This window comes from Nannobrachium achirus (genome assembly GCF_963921795.1).
Source record: "Nannobrachium achirus genome assembly, chromosome: 5".
NCBI classification, from domain to species: Eukaryota; Metazoa; Chordata; class Actinopteri; order Myctophiformes; family Myctophidae; genus Nannobrachium; species Nannobrachium achirus.
Window position 1 is genome coordinate 71,185,537 of NC_137814.1, and position 20,586 is coordinate 71,206,122.

The 20,586-nt window shown below is 41.8% G+C and overlaps 1 protein-coding gene across 1 annotated transcript in view; it reads left to right on the top strand.

Moving 5' to 3' along the window:
- The window catches only part of LOC308285286 (scavenger receptor cysteine-rich type 1 protein M130-like), a gene marked incomplete at its 5' end in the record, with an annotated part of 48,470 nt that extends 28,094 nt beyond the window's left edge, over positions 1 to 20,376 (top strand). Inside the window, 14 exons of the mRNA XM_080726002.1 lie at positions 2,177 to 2,296; positions 5,015 to 5,317; positions 5,464 to 5,586; positions 7,333 to 7,452; positions 10,507 to 10,812; positions 10,961 to 11,260; positions 11,412 to 11,708; positions 12,321 to 12,632; positions 12,923 to 13,234; positions 14,066 to 14,422; positions 15,942 to 16,247; positions 16,340 to 16,636; positions 17,988 to 18,160; positions 19,716 to 20,376. Of these exons, the coding sequence (XP_080582128.1) occupies positions 2,177 to 2,296; positions 5,015 to 5,317; positions 5,464 to 5,586; positions 7,333 to 7,452; positions 10,507 to 10,812; positions 10,961 to 11,260; positions 11,412 to 11,708; positions 12,321 to 12,632; positions 12,923 to 13,234; positions 14,066 to 14,422; positions 15,942 to 16,247; positions 16,340 to 16,636; positions 17,988 to 18,160; positions 19,716 to 19,844 (3,455 nt within the window). The 3' untranslated portion in view covers positions 19,845 to 20,376. The remainder of the gene's footprint in view (positions 1 to 2,176; positions 2,297 to 5,014; positions 5,318 to 5,463; positions 5,587 to 7,332; positions 7,453 to 10,506; positions 10,813 to 10,960; positions 11,261 to 11,411; positions 11,709 to 12,320; positions 12,633 to 12,922; positions 13,235 to 14,065; positions 14,423 to 15,941; positions 16,248 to 16,339; positions 16,637 to 17,987; positions 18,161 to 19,715) is intronic.
- Positions 20,377 to 20,586: the final 210 nt, after the last annotated feature.

Consider the following 20,586-nt stretch of genomic DNA (forward strand, 5'->3'; position numbering starts at 1 on the left):
TGGATTCTTAAAACGTTTAATGAAGAGCTTGCCCCAGTGCTGACTCATCTGTTTAATGCTTGTCTCAAAGAAGGACATTTTCCTACCCAGTGGAAAGACTCTTTAGTCTGTGCAGTTCCCAAGTGCAGTAAACCACGGTTCCCACAGGACTATCGCCAAATCTCTCTTTTGAGCTGTGTTGGTAAAGTGTTCGAGGGAATCCTGAAGAACCAACTCCTGCAGGATACTGAAAATGCTATACTTGCTTCACAGCATGGGTTCATGAAGAACAGATCTACTGTGTCAGCTTTATTGCACATTCTGCAAAGCTGGCATGATGCTGTTGATGCAAAGCCAAAATATGATGTGCATGTCACATACATTGACTTCACTCGTGCTTTTGACACAATCAACCATGGTCATCTTCTTCATTCATTGAAAATGCTTGGTGCATCGAAAAACATCTGGCTAACAGTGCAAAGCTATTTAGAGGATAGGTGGCAAACAGTTAAGTGGGGAAATCATTTTTCTAAGCCGCAGGCAGTCTTAGCTGGCGTCCCTCAAGGTGGGGTACTATCCCCTCTCCTTTTTGTTCTTTGCATGAACTTTCTAGATCACCTGTTGCCAACTAGTGTTGAGCCAATAAAATATGCAGATGATCTAACTCTCACTGAACATCTCATGGGCTCCCTGCCAGGACAGATGCAAGCAGCTGTTGATGCAGTGACAGCCTGGGGTCAGACCTACTGCCTTGCAGCCAATGCTGGAAAAACAAAGGACATGGTTATTAGTCTCAGGGAGCCTCAAAACAGACCAATACCTCCTCCTATTGTTTTGAAAAACCAGGCAGTAGAGAGGGTTGATACATTCAAGCTCCTTGGAATACAGCTCTCCTCTGACCTGAAAAGGGATGCACAAGTTCAGTTTATGCTAAAGAAGGCTCAGCCAAGGGTTCACTATCTGAGCGTGGCCAGACGAGCACAGCTCCCCCCAGATGTGTTGACCCAGGTATACGTGACCTTCATCAGACCAGTGCTGGAATATGCATCACCTGTCTGGGCCGGCCTTCCAAAACACCTGACCCAGGAACTGGAGTGTCTGCAGAGAAGGTGTTGCCGCATTATTGGGATACCAACTAATTCCTTCCCTACTCTGGAGGCGAGGAGAGAGGAGGCCACTCTTAGAGAATTCAAACGACTACTGAGAGAGGGGACCAGTCCGATGATTCAGAGCCTGTCTGCAAACACAAGTCGCTACAACCTGAGGAATGGGAGGACACTCACACAACCTGTGAGTCACACACAAAGGCACCAGATGTCATTCCTCCCAAGAGCATACAAGCTTTACCAGAAGTAATATAAATGTTTTTATTGTTGTATTTTCATATTTGATGATTTCTTTTATTTTTTAGTAGAGCGGTCCTCTTGTTTTATTGATCTGAACTGTAAGAAACATCAAAATTCATATTGTTATGCTATGATGTTTTCTAATAAACTTGAACTTGAACTTGAACTTGATAAGGCCTTACGGTTATCGGTTAAGAAAAAAATCTCCATTTGGCCATCCCTAGCTAGGACGTCCCACATCTTATCATTTTCAGTGGTTTGCTGCGTTTACGGTGTTTAGATGAAAGCGGCAGATACAAAGCGTTTTTACCTTTTCCACTTTCAAAGGGGTTTTCACTTTGTTACGGTTTCACCCCCCGAAGACGCCATTTTCGTCTAAATGACCCCCCACAAACGGCTATAAATCATTACGTTTACAGTGAAGCCCGTTTTAATGTAAAAGGGGCCTAATACCCCCCTTCCGAAGCCCCATTCCCTATCATTACATGGCAATAGAGTTATTGAATCTTGAACTATGATTCAATTAAATACATTTTCAAGGTCAAGCCCTGTCGTCTCATGATGTAAACTACACTACACGTTTGAATATCATTTGATTTGCTAACTTTGCTGCTATATTCGCAGATTTGAAATGATTAGTGCAGGATGTTATGTTCGATTTTAGCTGCCCATAATGCTGCTAGAATGTGCTTCTTTGAAAATATAAACCACAGGCTACAATGTTACGTGCATATTCTTTATTCATTTTTTTAGTGAATTTTCACAACATGGACACGTTTGTGGCTTCCGTGGGTCTTCAAAATAATCTCTCTCTCTCTCTCTCTCTCTCTCTCTCTCTCTCTCCCCCACAGCAACGTTCCAGTGTCCGGCCACCAGGCCGTTCCGATGTCACAATGACCGCGTGTGCCTCCCCATGTCCAAGAAATGTGACCAAGTCAACAACTGTGGGGACAACTCTGACGAGCTCGACTGTAATTATTATTATTATTATTATTATTTTTTTTTTTCAACACATTGGTTGATCACCATTGACAGTGATCAACAGCGATCATAATCTAACGCTTGAATGCCAAGGGAAAAGTCATTTTGGGCGTGAGCTACTTAGTTATGTATGTATGTATGTATGTATGTATGTATGTATGTATGTATGTATGTATGTACTGTATGTCCCACACTTGACTCATTGGTCAAGCTTAGTGTGACACTTAAAGGGGTGCCATGGCATTGGTCTGAAGGTTCATTAGTACGAAGGTTCATTAGTCCGAATTTGTTAAGAATACTATGCCTAACTCTAACCATAACCCTAACCTCAGTAACCCTAACTAAATTCGGACTAATGAACCTTCGGACTAATGAACCTTCGGACATATGTGCAGTCCCCCTTAAAGGCCCTCTTACATCTAACAACTTTGAAAATATAAGTGGGGTCAAAAATGACCCCAGGGGTTGTTATTCTTCAATATCTTTAAAAGTAAAAGTGTTAATATGTTCATATTCCAGGTATTCCTCATGAAACATGTTTGTGACATGAGGCCATTTGCATTTTTATTTATTCTTTCATTAATTTTGAGAAATTGCAGTTTTTGTATCACTACCCCACTCTACTTTGCTCTCACACATAACTCTGCCATACTTTTGCCTAGCAACGTGATTTCAACTTTAAAACGCTCACACGACTTGAGCCTTTTTTCCGCCAAAAGGGATGAGCTGTAATTGTTGAAGCCCCGCCCCCTCTGTCTACTAAACGCATGCAGCAGCTGTCACACTTTGCTGTCACACTTTGCTCTCACACATAACTCTGGCATACTTTTGCGTAGCAACGTGATTTCAACTTTAAAACACTCACACGACTTAGGGTGTCTTACTGGTCTTACTGGTAATAGTAGTAATAGTAGTAATAGTAATATTAGTAATAATAGTAGTAATAGTAGTAATAGTAGTAGTAATAGTAGGAAAAGTAGGAATAATAGTTGCGACCGTAGGTCGCAAGTTTATATGTGAACGGTCACAGCTTGTCCGTATGTATGTATGTAACTGTCACGCCTGAGACTGTGGTTCTATGGGTTTGTCGCTCTGACATCATGCTCTGATGTCACTGCGATGTCAGGGGAACCACTCTAACTGAATGGGTTTGCCTGCTCTGACATCAAGCTCTGTTTTATGCCCATACATGGAGTCATTAATATTAAGGCTATATCTAACAGGTCTTCATATGGGAATACCCATATATGGAGACCACATTGGCCACATACCACACTAACAGAATCCATATATGGCCAAGACAGATGGCCAAGACAGCCCATATCTGGCTGGTTCTACAGACAGGGATCTCTATGTATGGGCATACAAGGGATTATGTTAGTGTGACATCAAAGTGAAGCCAGAGCTTGATGTCAGATTGATGTCAATTGAGGTAATTGTACTTTATTGGTTGTATTATTGTATTTCCAGTTTTCACTTCACTTCTACTCCACTACATCAGAGGAAAATATACTGTACTTTCACTACACTACTTAATTAGTTACTAGTTACTTTGCAGATATACATTATAATATAACACATTAACCACTTTGTCTAAATGAAAACAGCCGATCTACAAGCTCACAACAATATTTCCACCACTTCGCCTCGAGATCCTGTCCATGAATATCACAAACAGGATAGGTGACAAGGCGCAGCCTGGCAGAGACCAACCCCCACCGGAAAGGAATCCGATTTATTACCGAGCACACGGACACAGCTCTCGCTTTGGGAGTACAGAGATTGGATGGCCCTCAACAAGGACCCACTCAATCCATATTCCAGCAACACCTCCCACAGAACATATGACCGTACCCGGTCATAAGCCTTCTCCAAATCTACAAAACACATGTAGACCGGATAGTCATACTCCCAGGTCTTCTCCCTGTCAGAGTGAAAAGCTGGTCAGTTGTTCCACGCCCAGGACGGAATCCACATTGTTCCTCTTGTATCTGAGGTTCGACTATCGGCCGGACCCTCCTTTCCAGTACCTTGGCGTAAACCTTCCCGGGGAGGCTGAGCAATGTGATACCTCTGTAATTGGCACACACCCTCTGGTCCCCCTTTTTGAAAAGTGGAACCATCACCCCGGTCTGCCACTCCCTCGGCACTGTCCCAGACTTCCATGCAATGTTGAACAGACGTATCAGCCACGACAGCCCCTCAACACCCAGAGCCTTCAGCATTTCTGGACGAATCTCATCAACCCCCGGGGCTTTGCCACTGTGGAGTTGTTTAACTACCTCAGTGAATTCCTTCCAGGAGATTGACGCAGACCCTCCATCATCCTCAGGCTCTGCTCCTGTCAAGGATGGGTCTGATGTTATTGGATTTAGGAGTTCCTCAAAGTGTTCCTTCCAACGCCCTACGACTGGTTGTTACATCAATGTACTCATTCAGACTCAGCCCCGATTTGTGAAAATATCAAACCAGTTTGATATTCTCGAAACAGAATCAGGATCTCAAGTCGAGGTAAAAGTCGGACCACTACCTCACATTTAACGATTGAGTAACGACTGAATCACGGGAGCGCGCCGCGACTCGCCTCGATTTTATTACGACTATCTTTTCAGAGTTGTGAGGTGTAAGGCTAGCATAATGAAATGAACTCACAAAAAGACCACTCACTTCACACTGGCTGTGATTTGTCTTTCTTCTTTCATGTTCAGGTTCAGTGAGGCTTGTGGGTGGTAGTACACGGTGCTCTGGCAGGGTGGAGATCTATCGCAACAACAGATGGGGAACAGTCTGTGATGACAGCTGGGACCTGAAAGATGCTGATGTGGTTTGCAGAGAGCTGAGCTGTGGGAGGGCACAGTATGCTCCTACAGAAGCCTCTTTTGGCCAAGGGACTGGTTCAATTTGGATGGATGAGGTGCGTTGTTCAGGAAGAGAAAGGTCTCTAACTCAATGCTCACACGGATCTAGTCACGACTGTACTCACAGTGAGGATGCTGGTGTGATCTGTACAGGTAAGAATGAATGTCATATCTCTCATTTCAAATTCATTTTTGTATATTTAAAAATTCTGATCCAGTGTCCTGATTGATAAACCGCCATGTCCTTCCACACAGTATGTCTGTTCTCACCTGTGTCTCTCCCCGTCTGTTTTCGTCAGTGGGTCATCAGTGCCGCCCGGAGCAGTTCAGGTGCAACAACACCCTGTGTAAGCCCTTGGACTGGAAGTGCGACGGGAAGGACGACTGTGGAGACAACTCTGATGAGAACCCTGAGGGATGTGGTGAGTTAAAACCTCTCTGATAGAACCTCCTCTCTGATAGAACCACCACCTTTAGTTTAGTTTAGTTTTATTAGCACATTGTTATAAAAACATAGAACAATACATATTGAGGATACACAATACTGCAAAAGGAGAGGAAGAAGCCATCAGGCTTATTTGGGATCCTTTCCTTAATTAAAGGTAATTAATTTAACAGATACAAGTTCACTGGGAACTGTGCAATAAAGAAATAAAAACACAGAAACTCCACAAAAGACCAAAAAAAAATACAAAATTAAATAAAACAAAAAACACATTTAGTAAGATAACACACCAGTAGACAAAATCATTTGGACTACAGTAAGGAAGAAATAAGATTTTGTTTCAGACGTTTCTTAACGCATTTGTAGCCGATCCCGAGTATACTCGCGAAAAATACTCGAGTATTTAGAGTGCCGATCCCGCGTATACTCGCGAAATATACTGTATACAGTAAAGCTGGCAAGGGCTACGTAGCGTCCATTGGAAAGTGCTGGCACGGGTGGACTCGCCGATTCATCATCATCGCGCATCCACGTGCACACAATAGTGGTCCCTAAACATGGAAGCCAACGGTCATTCTCATCTTTGATGACCATTTTCTCCAAAAAACATTTTTGATGCCAAGGATGGCATTGGATTCTCGCTAAAATAGTACAAGCTGAAAGGCATCGATCCGCCATTACTGTTTACCCCTTTGACGACAACACTTCCGGGTAAAAAAAAAGGTTGTCAAGTAGGAATTGTTTGCACAATCTACTTCCGGCCTTCAAAATAAGAGATTGGCCGCGGACAGAGCCTGCGAACAGCAGCTTGGACATTTTTACTTGTTCATGTCTGGAGCACTAAATAAATATTGACAAGTATAGTGATGACTTAAGTGATGTACAAAAAAGGTAGATAAAAATCTTCTCTAATCCTTGTGGGATAGGGGTGAATGTCAGAAGTAACCTGAAAGAAATATTAAAAGATTTAATTTTTATTTTATTTAAACATGAATAAGCAGGTTTGAATAACGTTTACTTTGTCTATAGGCACTATTGAATATTTAATAAAGAGAGGAGCCGATGGCTCATATCTATTTGAGTATGAAATCATCCTCAGAAACCTCTTTTGAATGATAAGTAATTTAGATAGGTATGTCGGATATGTTGCAGCCCAAACAATATTACAGTAACTAATATGAGGGAAAATTAAGCTGGGCCTAATAAAGTGTTAAATAAGATGAAGGAAGAAAGAGTGGACAGATTTTTCTCAATATACCAAGCATCTTCATATAGACGTCATGCATACAGTGTCAATCAGCTATTTTCAGTTTAAATGATCATCACTAATGACACCCAAGCATTTAGTATATTATGGAACCTAGGATATTTCTCAGCCATTGATTAAAATTCTAGCTTTTTTCTTTTGCGAATATTTTGTTTATATTGATACAAATCATGAAGTTGCACTTTTGTATATTGAGAGTAAGCTTGTTCAATTGAAACCATTTAAAAACCTCCATCAGTTCATCGTTGACATTTTTAACTAAAGTATTTACATCACTGTTTGAGGCAATGAGATTAGTATCATCGGCAAATAAAACAGGAAGAAACGTTTTACAGATCATGGCTAAATCACTAATATAAGTCAAAAATAATAAAGGACCAAGTATGGAGCCCTGGGGAACCCCGACTAAGATTTTCAATTTCTCAGAGAAGCCTAACCTTAACCCCTGACCCACAGCAACGTTCCAGTGCCCGCCCACCAGGTCGTTCCGATGTCACAACCACCTGTGCCTCCCCATGTCCAAGAAATGTGACAGTGTCAACGACTGTGGGGACAACAGTGACGAGTTCAACTGCGGTGAGTTTATTTATTTATTTTCAACACGTTGGTTGATCTCTATTCATGTTTTCATTTATTTGATGAGGGATGGAATGTTGCGTTTCAAACATAGTACTTAGCCTACAAATGAGACCAACTTACAATTACGCAACAGCTAACAAAAGTATAAACTGCTTCAAATGTAGGCTACATGTTCCTTACCATGCCGATTGCTTACATTATATCTTTAAAACATTTGACATCTCCGGCATGAAATGCTTCTCGGAAAGTTTGCAGTTTGTGTGTTCAGACAGATGGACACAACTTAATCCACAGCCTGCAGTCCAAGGCAGATTTTGGCTTCGGAAAAGAAATAATAAATGCTCCCTTCAAACATTCTGGGTACCTAAAATCGCTAAAATCACTGATGCAGGTCCCCCAGCAGCAGCGTTTCACCATGGCGTTACTGTAATATAAATGTTCCTGATATTAATATCCCTAATCATCATCAATGGGAGGAGGGGCCAACTTGCCGGGGAAATGTTTTGCTACGCTGTGGTCCAATCATCACAGTAGGGAGAGGGGTTTTGCAAAAGGCTAATTGATATTATATGAATGACACTATTCGTCCCATATTCAAAATGTTCTTGAGTAAAAGTACAAAAGCATCTGCAAGAAAATACTCAAAGTACCAAGTAAAAGTACTCATTATGCAACAGAATGTCCCATTTCAAAATGTATGCAATGATCATGAAATCTGTTCTCACGCCATGCTGATGTTGAAGCTGACCTACTCTTCAGCATCAAGGCTTATGAGCATGATCGTCAAGCAGCAAAACATCCACACACCGCAAATGTTTTTCCTCCAGCCTGAAGAAAGGTTCCAAGCTTGTGAAGGAAGAGTTGAAAGCACAAGTTTGTCGGGTGCAGGGTGACATGGTATAGTGTGAGAGAGAAATGTGGCATGCGGGACTATGTCTTCAAGCATCCAGGGGCAGATTCAATGATGCTCTCTACTTACAGTATGCTAAGCTGAGGAATGGGAACTACACTGGGACAGTTGTACTAGATTGCGGGGACACAGACGCGTATGTCCAAGCATGTAATCACTGGCAGTGACCGCACGTCATGGTCCTATGGGTACGGAAGGAGGAAAGAGAGCTCATGAGTGAGAGTTTGGAGTTAGTAGTCCTCCCATAGTCATGGTTGTCATATGCCATGGAATTTTAGCCAGTCCATGAGAGAGCTACCCTACTAAGAAAGTGTTGGCAAAGATCATGTCTGATCCTGAGGCAATAGTTAGAAGATGTCAGAGGAGACTAATGCCTCATTCACACTACAGATATATAGTTGAACGTTTTGCTTGGTAATTCAATGTAATCTCAATGGAAACCAGCTTTAAAGGCTGGGCATGTCGGCTGTCCTTGGAATCCAGCCTTTAAAGCTGGTTTCCATTGAGATTACATTGAATTACCAAGCAAAACGTTCAACTATATATCTGTAGTGTGAATGAGGCATAAGGGCTCTATTATGATCCAGGTCTTATGCCTTATGCCTTAACTTCGTTGCCTTTTTTTACTATTTTGAAAAACATTTTTAAATACTTCAAATGCTGATCTACATCTGCACGTTGTGAGCTTGCAGATCAGCTATTTGAAATATTTAAAAAAATATGTATATATAGTAAAAAAAGGCAAAGAAGTTAAGGCATAAGGCATAAGACCTGGATCATAATAGAGATGAAGTCATGTGTGCTCTTTGTCGTCTATGGTGAGAGTGCAGTTATTACCTGTGGGGAAGTCAGAGCTTCAAAGCGGAACATATAAGAAACGATTCACACTCTCTCTTCCTCCTGATAATGACTCACTGAATCTTCATCTTGAAAGGACTACCTTGAATTTTGCCAGCTCCATTATAACCTGCTAGAGCATCCCTTACCCCTTGGTTATGGTTGGTAGCTTGTGAATTGGAAGTGTCGACCAGTGCATCACACCCTTCCCCACCCTTGCCCCAGCAGCTCCCACCTTGTGACGCTTCAGATGATGATGAGTGGAGCCAGGGTAGAGAATCAACAGCGTCACTGTATAAGACAAAACATGACCTTTTTGACCTTTGAGATGACCTCTGTGTAATTATTTTAGTTGTAGCTTTACTCGAGCTTGTAGTAGAACCTAATATGAAGGTTCTATGACAATCTTAAAAAAGAAAAAAAAACTTTCAGAGCTGATGGTCGGCAGCCATCTTGGATCAGAAGTTTGAAAACAGGTTAATGCAGCTCTTTAGCGCCGCCCTAGTGGCTCCCTCGATCTTTTTCAAAAATGTATGAAAATGGAAAAAGAAGGGGGGAAAAATATATGTTTTTGTTTTAATATGGTTTCTGTAGGAGGACAGACATGACACAAACATTCTTAATGTTTTCCAATGCTGTAAAAATGTGTATAATAAATATTACATTTCAACATTCTCTCCAGCATGCACTGCAGGGAAAATAAACATTTAATCATGAATGCTCAATATGTATTTTTAGCCTACGTAGTCATTTTGATAGTAGGATAATATAGCTAATATAGACACGTACAGCATGTGTTGCCTTCATTATAACGCTTATATAAGGCTTTTAATTTTTTGCGGCTTCAGACAGATTTTATTTTTTATTTTGTCCAATATGGCTCTTTCAACATTTTGAATTATGGATTCCTCAATCCAAACAGTCACAGAAAACAAGTGTTATTCATAACTGATTGTAGCCATTTTATGCAGTGCCGTTTCTCATACAAATAGACACCACTGCATATCAGAGGCTACTACACCAAATGATTTTAAATCACATGTGTTTTTCTCTACTGCTCAAGACTAAAAATATAAACCACACTTCCTACTGCACACTGTACACTGCAACAAGCTCCTAAAATAGAAAGATATTCTCCTTTAGGAGCTATCTGAGTTTAACCTTTTTTAACCTTTCCTTTAAAACAAAATAAGACTTCTCAACACCAATGCCCAGGGCCCATTTGGACATGCTCATCCTTTTCTCATGTGCAAGACAAACAACTACATATTTGGATGATTAACATTTGTTTTGTCTCTGTGCAGAGTCTAATGAGGTCAGGTTGGTGGGAGGAATCAGCAACTGTACTGGTGTAGTGGAGGTGAAACACCGGGGAATGTGGAGACCAGCTGGGCAGAATCGCTGGAACATGAAGATATCATCTGTAGTGTGTAGACAACTGGACTGTGGATCTGCCGTTTCAACAGTTTCTACACGCAGTTCATCGTCGTCAGATAATCCAGATGTATGGGATAGTATATCATCCTGTGATGGATCTGAATCTTCACTGGGGGAGTGTGGAGCATGGAGGTCAAACAGTTACAGTTACGGCGTGGTCGTGACCTGTTCAGGTAACAAACAATGACTTCAAAGATGGCAGTAAACTGTCTGTAATGTAGAGATATCGTATAGGGGTAATGTAAATCTCTCTCTCTCTCTCTCTCTCTCTCTCTCTCTCTCTCTCTCTCTCTCTCTCTCTCTCTCTCTCTCTTTCTCCAGAGTCAGTGAGGTTGGTGAATGGGACTGGTTTGTGTTCAGGCAGAGTGGAGGTGAAGTCTGATCAGTCCTGGGTCTCGGTGTGTGAAGGTGACTTTGACCAGCAGGATGCAGAGGTGGCCTGTAGGGAGCTTGGTTGTGGGGCTCCTTCAGTCGTCCAGCTCTATGGAGAAATGGAGGCTCCAATGTCGACTAAAGAGTTCCAGTGTAAAGGCAACGAGTCTGTTCTCCTGGACTGTGGTACCTCAAACTCAACTAGAAACACCTGCTCACCTGACAAGACTGTTGGACTCACCTGCTCAGGTAACAAACTACACTTTTGTAGTATTGCCTATGATAGTGTAATAATAAAAATGATAGAATAACAATACAAAAGCAAGTAGAGTTTGTCTTTTACTTGAGCAACTTAGTCAAACAGTCACTTTTCACTGCTTACTATCTTGTCTCTTTAAAGTATCCGAAAACGTGAGGTTGGTCGAAGGGAAAAATAACTGTACTGGAATACTGGAGGTGAAACACCAGGGAGTGTGGAGACCAGCGACGTTCTCGGACCAGAAGATATCATCTGTGGTTTGCCGACAGCTGGACTGTGACTCTGCTGTTTCAACAGCAAGGCGTTCTGGTCATCTTCAAACTGTGTGGTCGATCTCATCTATTTCCTGTGTTGGTTCAGAGTCTTCTCTGATGGAGTGTACAACAATGGCGTCTAGTCTCAGCGATGACAGAGTGCAAGTGGTCTGTTCAGCCTCAGGTACCGTAGCAAATAATGACAGTAATCGTGGTATCGCTGAAAGCGAGAACACTATGTTATCTTCATTATTTATCTATCAAGTTCTCCTCAAAAATGACATAACCTATTATGTCAATTTAGTGAGGTTCTCCTCGACAGTACAAAGGCCCTTAGCCAATGAGATGCAGCCAAAGGGTAGATCTTTGTGCCCATACATGTGAGTCCACACTGTTTCGTAAGAACAGTATTTCTAGTTTATCTATTAAAAACAGCCACTGGGACACTTCTGAACCAGTGAGCCCACAGAAGGTACTGGAGCATTATTTTCAGAAATGTTTTTCAACTTCATTTGGGTGCGTTTATTTAAGTATTGAGTTGCATAAAACAATGCATCTCAATACTTCAAAGATCATTTAATGCTACATTAATCATCTTTACCTTTGTGTCTTTATGGGATTTTCTCTGTTGTGTGTAAAGTTCAATATGCAATCGAATTGGCTATGAATGTATCATCTTAGTGGATAACTACAGGTGTATTCTCTATACGCTCTATACACGTACATATCATTGTTGATTATTATTTTACAATCAAAGAATGTTGATTGTAACGCTTGTTCTGTTGTCTCTGTACAGAGTCTGATGTCAGGTTGGTGGGAGTAACCAGTGGGCTGTACAGTGATCAGCACTGTACCGGTACACTGGAGATGAAGCACCAGAGAGAGTGGAAACCAGTGGATGGTTCGTCTTACTGGGACAGGAAGTCATCATCTGTAGTGTGTAGACAGCTGGAATGTGGCCCTGCTGTTTCAACAAAATCGACTGAGTCTACAGCTCAACCCGTATGGAAGATTACGTCTCCCTGCGTTGGATCTCAGTCCTCAGGGAAAAAGTGTGGTCCAGTGGAGTCTGTTACTTCGTCCTCCAGACGGGAGTTGACCTGTACAGGTAAAAATGTCTTCCACAATGATAGTAATCTATATATCTACTACTACTACTACTACTACTACTACTACTACTACAGCTACTACTGCTACTACTGCTGCTACTACTACTAGGCCTACTACTGCTGCTGCTGCTGCTGCTGCTGCTACTACTACTACTACTACTACTACTACTACTACAGCTGCTACTACTACTACTACTAATAATAATAATGATAATATTTATCTAAAGTGTGATGTTTTCATTAAAACACAACATTTTATAGTTAACAAATCTCTGTTGTCTCTTTACAGCACATGATGGTTTCAGGTTGGTGGGAGGAATCAGTCACTGTACCGGTATATTGGAGGTGAATCACGAGAGACAGTGGAGACCAGCTAATTATCCGAGTTGGAACCAGAAGTCAGCGTCTGTACTGTGTAGACAGCTTGACTGTGGCACTGTTGTTTCAACACAGACGACCTTTGTTTCTACAAATCACCCCGTGTGGTTGATCAGATCCTCCTGTGTCGGATCTGAGTCTTCACTGAGGTGGTGTGGAAGCTCTGACGACCGCCATCCAAATCCTTTTGCTTCCACTAAGAAACATGAGGTGATATGTTCAGGTAACATACAATTTCTTTAAAGGAAAAATATGCAAGCTTGTGTATACACAAAAACATTCCCCCCTCCCCTCTATGACAGGAATCAATTGTCTTTGATGCTTTCATTGATCCAAATCCACGTTATAGTAGCCACGTTACTCAACTTACAGTGCTACCGAGCGGCTGGCCAAACCTCCTTTTTTTGTGTTATCTTTGACAACGTGGATAATAACGCAGTACAGTCCCTTTGAGCCGCATTCAGACGCAGAAGCAGTCCCCTGGTAAATATTTACTATTCTGTCCATAACGGCACATAACTCGGTAACAGCTCTGAGTTGTCGCGAGCGGGGCTTAGCGATGCCTGAGACGGCGCGCCTCTGTCGTGGATAGTGTGGCGTGAGCGGTAGCGCCAGGTGGCTGAGAAACCCACGGTAGTCGTTTCAAATCCCACTAGGGGATTCCTTTTTTTTTTTCTTTTTGGTCTGTAGAGCATACACTCGGCTGATAAGAGCTTCAGTCGGCAGAGCATGGCCTTACTAGCTGGATAATATCGGCTGATAAGACGTGATAATCTCCGATGGTATCTGATGATAACTTTCGAATCAGGTGAGAAGTCACCAATATTCTGCTGAATTGGGATGAGGTGATGTCAGAACATGTCGGCTGTATTCTTCTGCTGAGCTGGGATGAGGTGTCATTGAGATGTCAGAAGAGTGACAGACAGATAAACAGACAGACAGACAGACAGACAGACAGACGTGAGCCGGAGGTTTTCATATAAGTAGCGACCCAAGGTCGCAATTATGTTCAAAAGCGAGTAATGTTAATCATAGTACTTATTGTTGTTCGCAGGGTCTAGTGATGTCAGGTTGGACACAGAGAGGGGGGTAAACGGTGGCTGTACTGGAACACTGATGCTGAAACACCAGGGAGAGTGGAGACCAGCGGACGGTCTGTCTTACTGGAGCCACAGCTCATCCTCTGTAGTGTGTAGTCAGATGGACTGTGGCTCCGCTCTGTCAACAGATAGGACTTCTAGTTCTAGGGATACACCTCAACCTGCGTGGCTGACCACATCCCAAAGTGCAAGGGATACAGGTCTTCAACCTGTTTGGTGGACTACATCCCAATGTGACGAGTCTTCACCAACGGAGTGTGGAGCAAAGAAGTCTGTTACTTCCACTGACAGACTGAAGGTGATCTGTTCAGGTAATAAACAATGGGATATCTGTCTACAGAAGTGCATTTGAGACCTTTACACGTCATGCCGTCAGCAAGACAGTGGGTTGTCAATGATTTTTTTTTTTGCTTTTTTTTTTTTTTTTTTTTTACAATGAAAAGATTTGTTTTTAGTAACAAAAGAGAAGAATTAGCAAGGCTAAACAGTGAAAAATGCGGGAAAAGTACAGGAAAGCCTGAAGTGTTGAAATGTTGCCATTTCAAAATGTCACACGTCCTGCCATTGGCCGAGTTTCCCAAAGTGATTTTAGCCCATCGTAGCTCACGCATGCTCGTAGAGACCAAGCCCCGACCGTCATGTCCCCGTGTTTACATGGGTTCGGGCAGAGCGACTTATTTACCCCCCTACAACTACACCATCATTTTTCACAAAGTGCTTAATAAAGTCTCACTCCTGTCTAAATACGGTACGGCATTCTATAATTGCCCGTATCCTCTGTGTTCTTTAATAAGAAGCCTTTTTATCCGATCGCGTTCTGTTTTCCCATGTATTTCCTGGCGTTCCCCATGCGCACCAACCCCATTGAGATAAACAGGCAGTGATCGGATATTACTTTATTAACCCTTAAGTTCTGTTCGGGTCATTTTGACCCGGTTTACATTTTAATTTGGAAAAAAAAGGTAGAAGTTTATGTTATTTCCACCTGAAACTCACTGGCCTTAAAGATTCTTCTGAGATGAACATGTAAAAAAAATATTTTTGCACTACACCCATGCTACACCCCCCTCATATTTTTTGAACCTTAAGTGCTGTTCGGGTCATTTTGACCCGGAAGCACAGATATACACAGTATTAATCCAAAACACAGACACACAGTCACCCCCACGTCTAACACCCTCCTTCCGAACCCCATTCTGATTTTAATTTTTTCCTATAAGCATGAGCAATATTGCCCAGTATTAAATAAAGTAGTTTTTTTTTACATGAATTTTAGCTAAATCAGTAAAAAACGCCTAGCTCTTTCAGTGTTTAATGTGATATAGCAAAGCAGAAATGCAAACATTTACCATATATATTATATGAATTGTTTGGTATTGAGTCAAAGTCAATGTATCATGATGATTTGTTAAGTTAAAATTTATATTAGTGTTGTTTTTTTTAAACCAAATATCCCCCGGGTCAAAATGACCCGAACAGAACGAAGGTGTAGTGAATCTGAACAGAACTTAAGGGTTAAGCACTTTGTGAAATCTGTATGATGGTGTAGTTGTAGGGGGCTAAATAAGTCGCTCTGCTTGAAACCATATAAACACAGGAACATGACGATCGGGGCTTGGTCTCTATGACCATGCGTGAGCTACGATGGGCTAAAATCGCTTTGGGAAACCCGGCCATTGGCAAGACTGTAGATTTGCATAACATTGAGCTTGTAAATCAGCAAATTTTGTAATTTGTATGACCTACTAATGCCTCTCTCTCTCTCTCTCTCTCTCTCTCTCTCTCTCTCTCTCTCTCTCTCTCTCTCTCTCTCTCTCTCTCTCTCTCCAGAGTCAGTGAGGTTGGTGAATGGGACTGGTTCGTGTTCAGGCAGAGTGGAGCTGAAGTCTAATAAGTTGTGGGTCTCTGTGTGTGAAGACGACTTTGACCAGCATGATGCAGAGGTGCTCTGTAGGGAGCTTGGCTGTGGGGCTCCGTCAGTCCTCAAGGGGGCGCTCTATGGAGAGGCGGAGGCTCCGATGTGGCCCAAAGAGTTCCATTGTGACGGCAGTGAATCTGTTCTCATGGACTGTGGAACCTCAGGCTCAACTAGAAACACCTCCTCACCTGACAAGACTGTTGGACTCACCTGCTCAGGTAAAAGACAAAGCACTCTTTAGGTTTGGATTATTATTTTATAATGAAAGAATTATTACATTTTACCTGCTAATTCTATTTTCTCTTTACAGAGCCGGATAATGTCAGGTTGGTGGGAGGAACCAGTCACTGTACTGGTAGACTGGAGATGAGCTATCAGGGAGAGTGGAGACCAGTGGATGGCACTCACTGGAACCAGATGTCATCATCTGTAGTGTGTCGACAGCTGGACTGCGGCTCGGCTGTTTCAACAGAAAGGACCTCTGATTTTGCACATGAACCTGTATGGTTGGTTCATGCATTCTGTGTTGGATCTGAGTCTTCAGTGAGGGAGTGTGGAACAAAGCAGTCTGTTACTTCCACTAAGAGACTGGAGGTGATCTGTTCAGGTAACAAAGTGTTTAACAATTACATGAAACTTACTTTATCAATCAATCAAGCAATCAATCTGCCCACATACCTACTAACATACCGACCGCAGTTGGGTTCTAAATAATTCGACCTGCAAATCTTAGTTGACTGGAGTTCCCCAGGTGTCATATTTCTCCTCACCATCTTCAGTAAACCGACAATCTACAAGGTCACAACACAAGACTCTGTGTGCTTGTAGTGTAGATTTTGCTCAGAATGGGGCATAGCAGTGGGCATGTTTTACTGGTGTCATTCATTTTTCCCATAGAGATTTACAAAGAAGAATTATTGAAAACCGCAAAACAAAGGGTATTTATTAAATGTAGTATATCGTCACTGTCGGGCAGAAACTTTGTATCTCCAAGTTTCAAATTTGTACGTTCTTTCGCAAAGTAAAGCGGCCCTGCTTCATCATACAAGGCCGTCTCACAAAATTAGTGAAAACAGCAGATCGGCTTTGGACATACAAGGTTTTCATCTGACAACGACGATATCATAAAATTAAATATTCAAATATTCAAGTGTGGTGTTAAGTAACTAAGCACGTTTACTCAAGTACTGTACTTTCATTTAATTGTGTATTATGTTCTATTTTCATTACTTTATACTTTAACTTCACCACAACTCAAATGGCAAATATTGTACTTTTCATTTGACAACTTAAGTGACTTTGCATATATATTTATAGCCTGATTTCAGACTCTGAGCTGAGCTTGAGTCTGACGGTAACATTAGGTCGAACACCCTTTGGATCGACCACTAAAACCTAACCCTAACCTCAGTAACCTGCCGACGCTGTTCGACCCAACGGGAGTTCGACCTATGGTGCAGTCCCCGAGTCTGACATTGTCCCATTGACAAGAGATTTCAAAGGAGAGGGGATTTGAAATTCCCAATCACAAGAGATCTGGTGGGAGGGGTTGTGTTTGACTTGTGTGTACACAAAAACATTCCCCCCTCCCCCTCCCCTCTATGACAGGCTTCAAACAGGTTGTTGTCTTTGATGCTAACGAGGTGTGCACAACCCCCTTTGAAGTTCAAAGGGAGCAATTAAGAGCTTTGGCTGAGCTCTCCCTCCCTCCACTGTTTCTGTTGATTTTCAAAAGTTAAACCCACCCCCTCCTCCCAGGCTCCGACTCTCATTAGCTTGGTTCTGCCTAAACCAGAGAAACTTTAGCGTCATATGACAACACCAGACCAAGAGAACCGCTCAGAGAGTGGGCGAGTCTATGGGCTGGAGCCAGGCAAATTTATGTAGGCTGAAGAATTGAGATTATGATTATAGAAAAAAACATCAATTTGCCACTTAAGTCTTTTGCTTTTCAACAGCCCATCTACCGACGCACAACACATCGCACCCTGAGCCTGCAGATCCAACAGCCTCTAACATGACGTCCAACTCCAGCACCACCACACTCACAGTGCTCCTTATGGTCATGCTCTTCATCATCATCGTCATCATCGTCGTCATCGTCCTCAAGCGTCTCAGGGCCAATAGGAAGGTACCGTATGCATCTTTGATTGACCGATAGGAAGGTGTCGTATGCAGGGACGTGCTGGCCATTGGGAAAAGCGGGACAACTCCCGAATGGCCGGTTCATTCCCGGCCGGTCCAGGCCGGCCATTAGGAAAAAATTCAAAATAAAATGTCGGCCTTCGTTCCATTTTGGGGGCTAGGCGGTCAACAAAGTAAATCGTCACTGTCGGGCAGAAACCTTGTATCTCCAAGTTTCAAATTGATACATTTTTTCGCAAAGCAAAGCCCTGCTTCATCATACAAGGCTGTTGCACAAAAGTAGTGAAAACAGCAGATCTACGAGCACACATACGTGTGCTTGTAGATCGGCTGTTTTCACTAGTTTAAATCATTTTAAAAATGATGAATACAAAACAAACGGTTTTGGACATACAAGGTTTCCACCTGACAACGACAAAATATGACTCATGTACAGTAATTGGCCCACTGGCTTGTCACTTGTCATGAAATCTGAAATGGCAAATCTTTGAGTAGCAGCAGCGCTATAGAGAGAGATCTCTCTCTATAGCGCGCAATGAGGGCCTTTCCAACTCTTTTTCCAGGGCTGAATCAGGAGCCCAGCATGTCCCTGGTCGTATGCACCTTTGATTGCAAAGATTTCAGCTGATTTCACCTAAACGTTTACATGCATCCGTATGAAAACAGCAGTTGCCATTATCACGTTTTATCCCTTTAGTTCTGTTCGGGTCTATTTGACCCGTTTTACATTTTCATTTGAAAGAAAATGGTACAAGTTAAAACATGTTCCACCTGAAACTCACTGGCCTTAAAGATTCTTCTGTGATTAACATGTAAAAAATATATATTTTTGCACTACACCAATGCTAACCGCGGGACATTTTGACCAGGGGGATATTTGTTAAAAAAAAAAAAAGTGAAGTGAAAGTGCTGTTCATTGTGTCTCTTTCAGGGTTCAATGTGATATAGCAAAGCATAAATGCAAACATTTACCATACACAAGTTAAAATGTATATTAGTGTTGTTTTTTTAAACCAAATATCGATAGCTGCCTAAAAAGATGTAATCATTTTACATTATGTAAAATGATTACATCTTCTCATGTTAGGATTTATTTATTAAACTAGAAAAATCTTTATTGTATAAACCTGTAGCCTGGGATCAACTCCTTTTTCTGGTTTTCAGCAGGTTTTCAGCTGGTTTTCAGATGGTTTTCAGATGGTTTTCAGATGGTTTTCAGCTGGTTTTCAGATGGTTTTCAAATGGTTTTCAGCTAGTTTTCAGCTGGTTTTCAGCTAGTTTTCAGCTGGTTTTCAGCTGGTTTTCAGCGGATATAACAATAGTTTGGTTGGCCTATATCCATCTGTTATGCTGACACTCAGTGTGACTGATTGATTCGTATTATTGTATGGGAACAAGAACAATGCAGCACCAACCCAACCGGAATGCATTTATTTTATTTATCTTTTAATAGACTGGATCACTCGGCTCGGTTTAGAATGAAAACCATGCGAGGTTAGTGATCCTATAAGATAAACATTGGTGCTGCTGTGTTCCTCCAGGCCTCCAGATGGCAGCGTGTAGGAGAGATGAACACTGAGATGGTTTCCTTTAACCGTCTGGATCAAGAGGCAGCAGAAGAAGTTCTTCTCACGTCATCACATACATCACTCATCAGTGGCAGACGATAGCAACGCACATTTACTTCAGTGCTGTGCTTAAAAATAGCTGCCATTCCAATTCTAATCAGTTTTGTTAACACGTTGGGCACTATTCTATGAAGGGGTGTAACGATATAGTAACTGCATCGAAATAACGTTTTTAACTTAAAAAATCGAAGTATATCGAAATGAAAACAGCTAAACAATCGTATCATTTGATTTTGTATCATATCGAATTGGAGGTGCAAAGAATCGATTGTATCGATACTACCTACTTGTGCATTGCATTTGACATTTTTATGAAGAAATGTTTTAAAGGAGGGGTTTGATTACTTTTCCATTCCATATAGCTACACTGGTCTATCGATAAATGTGTGTAATCTCTGGGTTAATGTCAAGGTACAGGTTTATTTGGCAGATAATCACAGTGTTTACTTATTTATATCCATAATAATACATGTTTCCCTTTAACACCTGCACTCTCTACACCTTTCACATAGATTTAATTTCTTTGCTAAATAGTTACTATATCGATTTTAAATCATTGAATCGAATCGTATCGTATCGCCATGAATGAACCAATGTCGTCCATGTATCGTATCGTCAATCATGTATCGTGATATGTATCGAATCGCTATTAAAATGTATCATACCCACTACCCATTATGCCGACTCCTTTATTTGCCCATGGAGGTGTGTCCGCGGGCGTGTTGTTGCTATTTCCCTAAAATTGGTAACACAGATTTAGGAAAGCGGATTTCGGATGATAAAA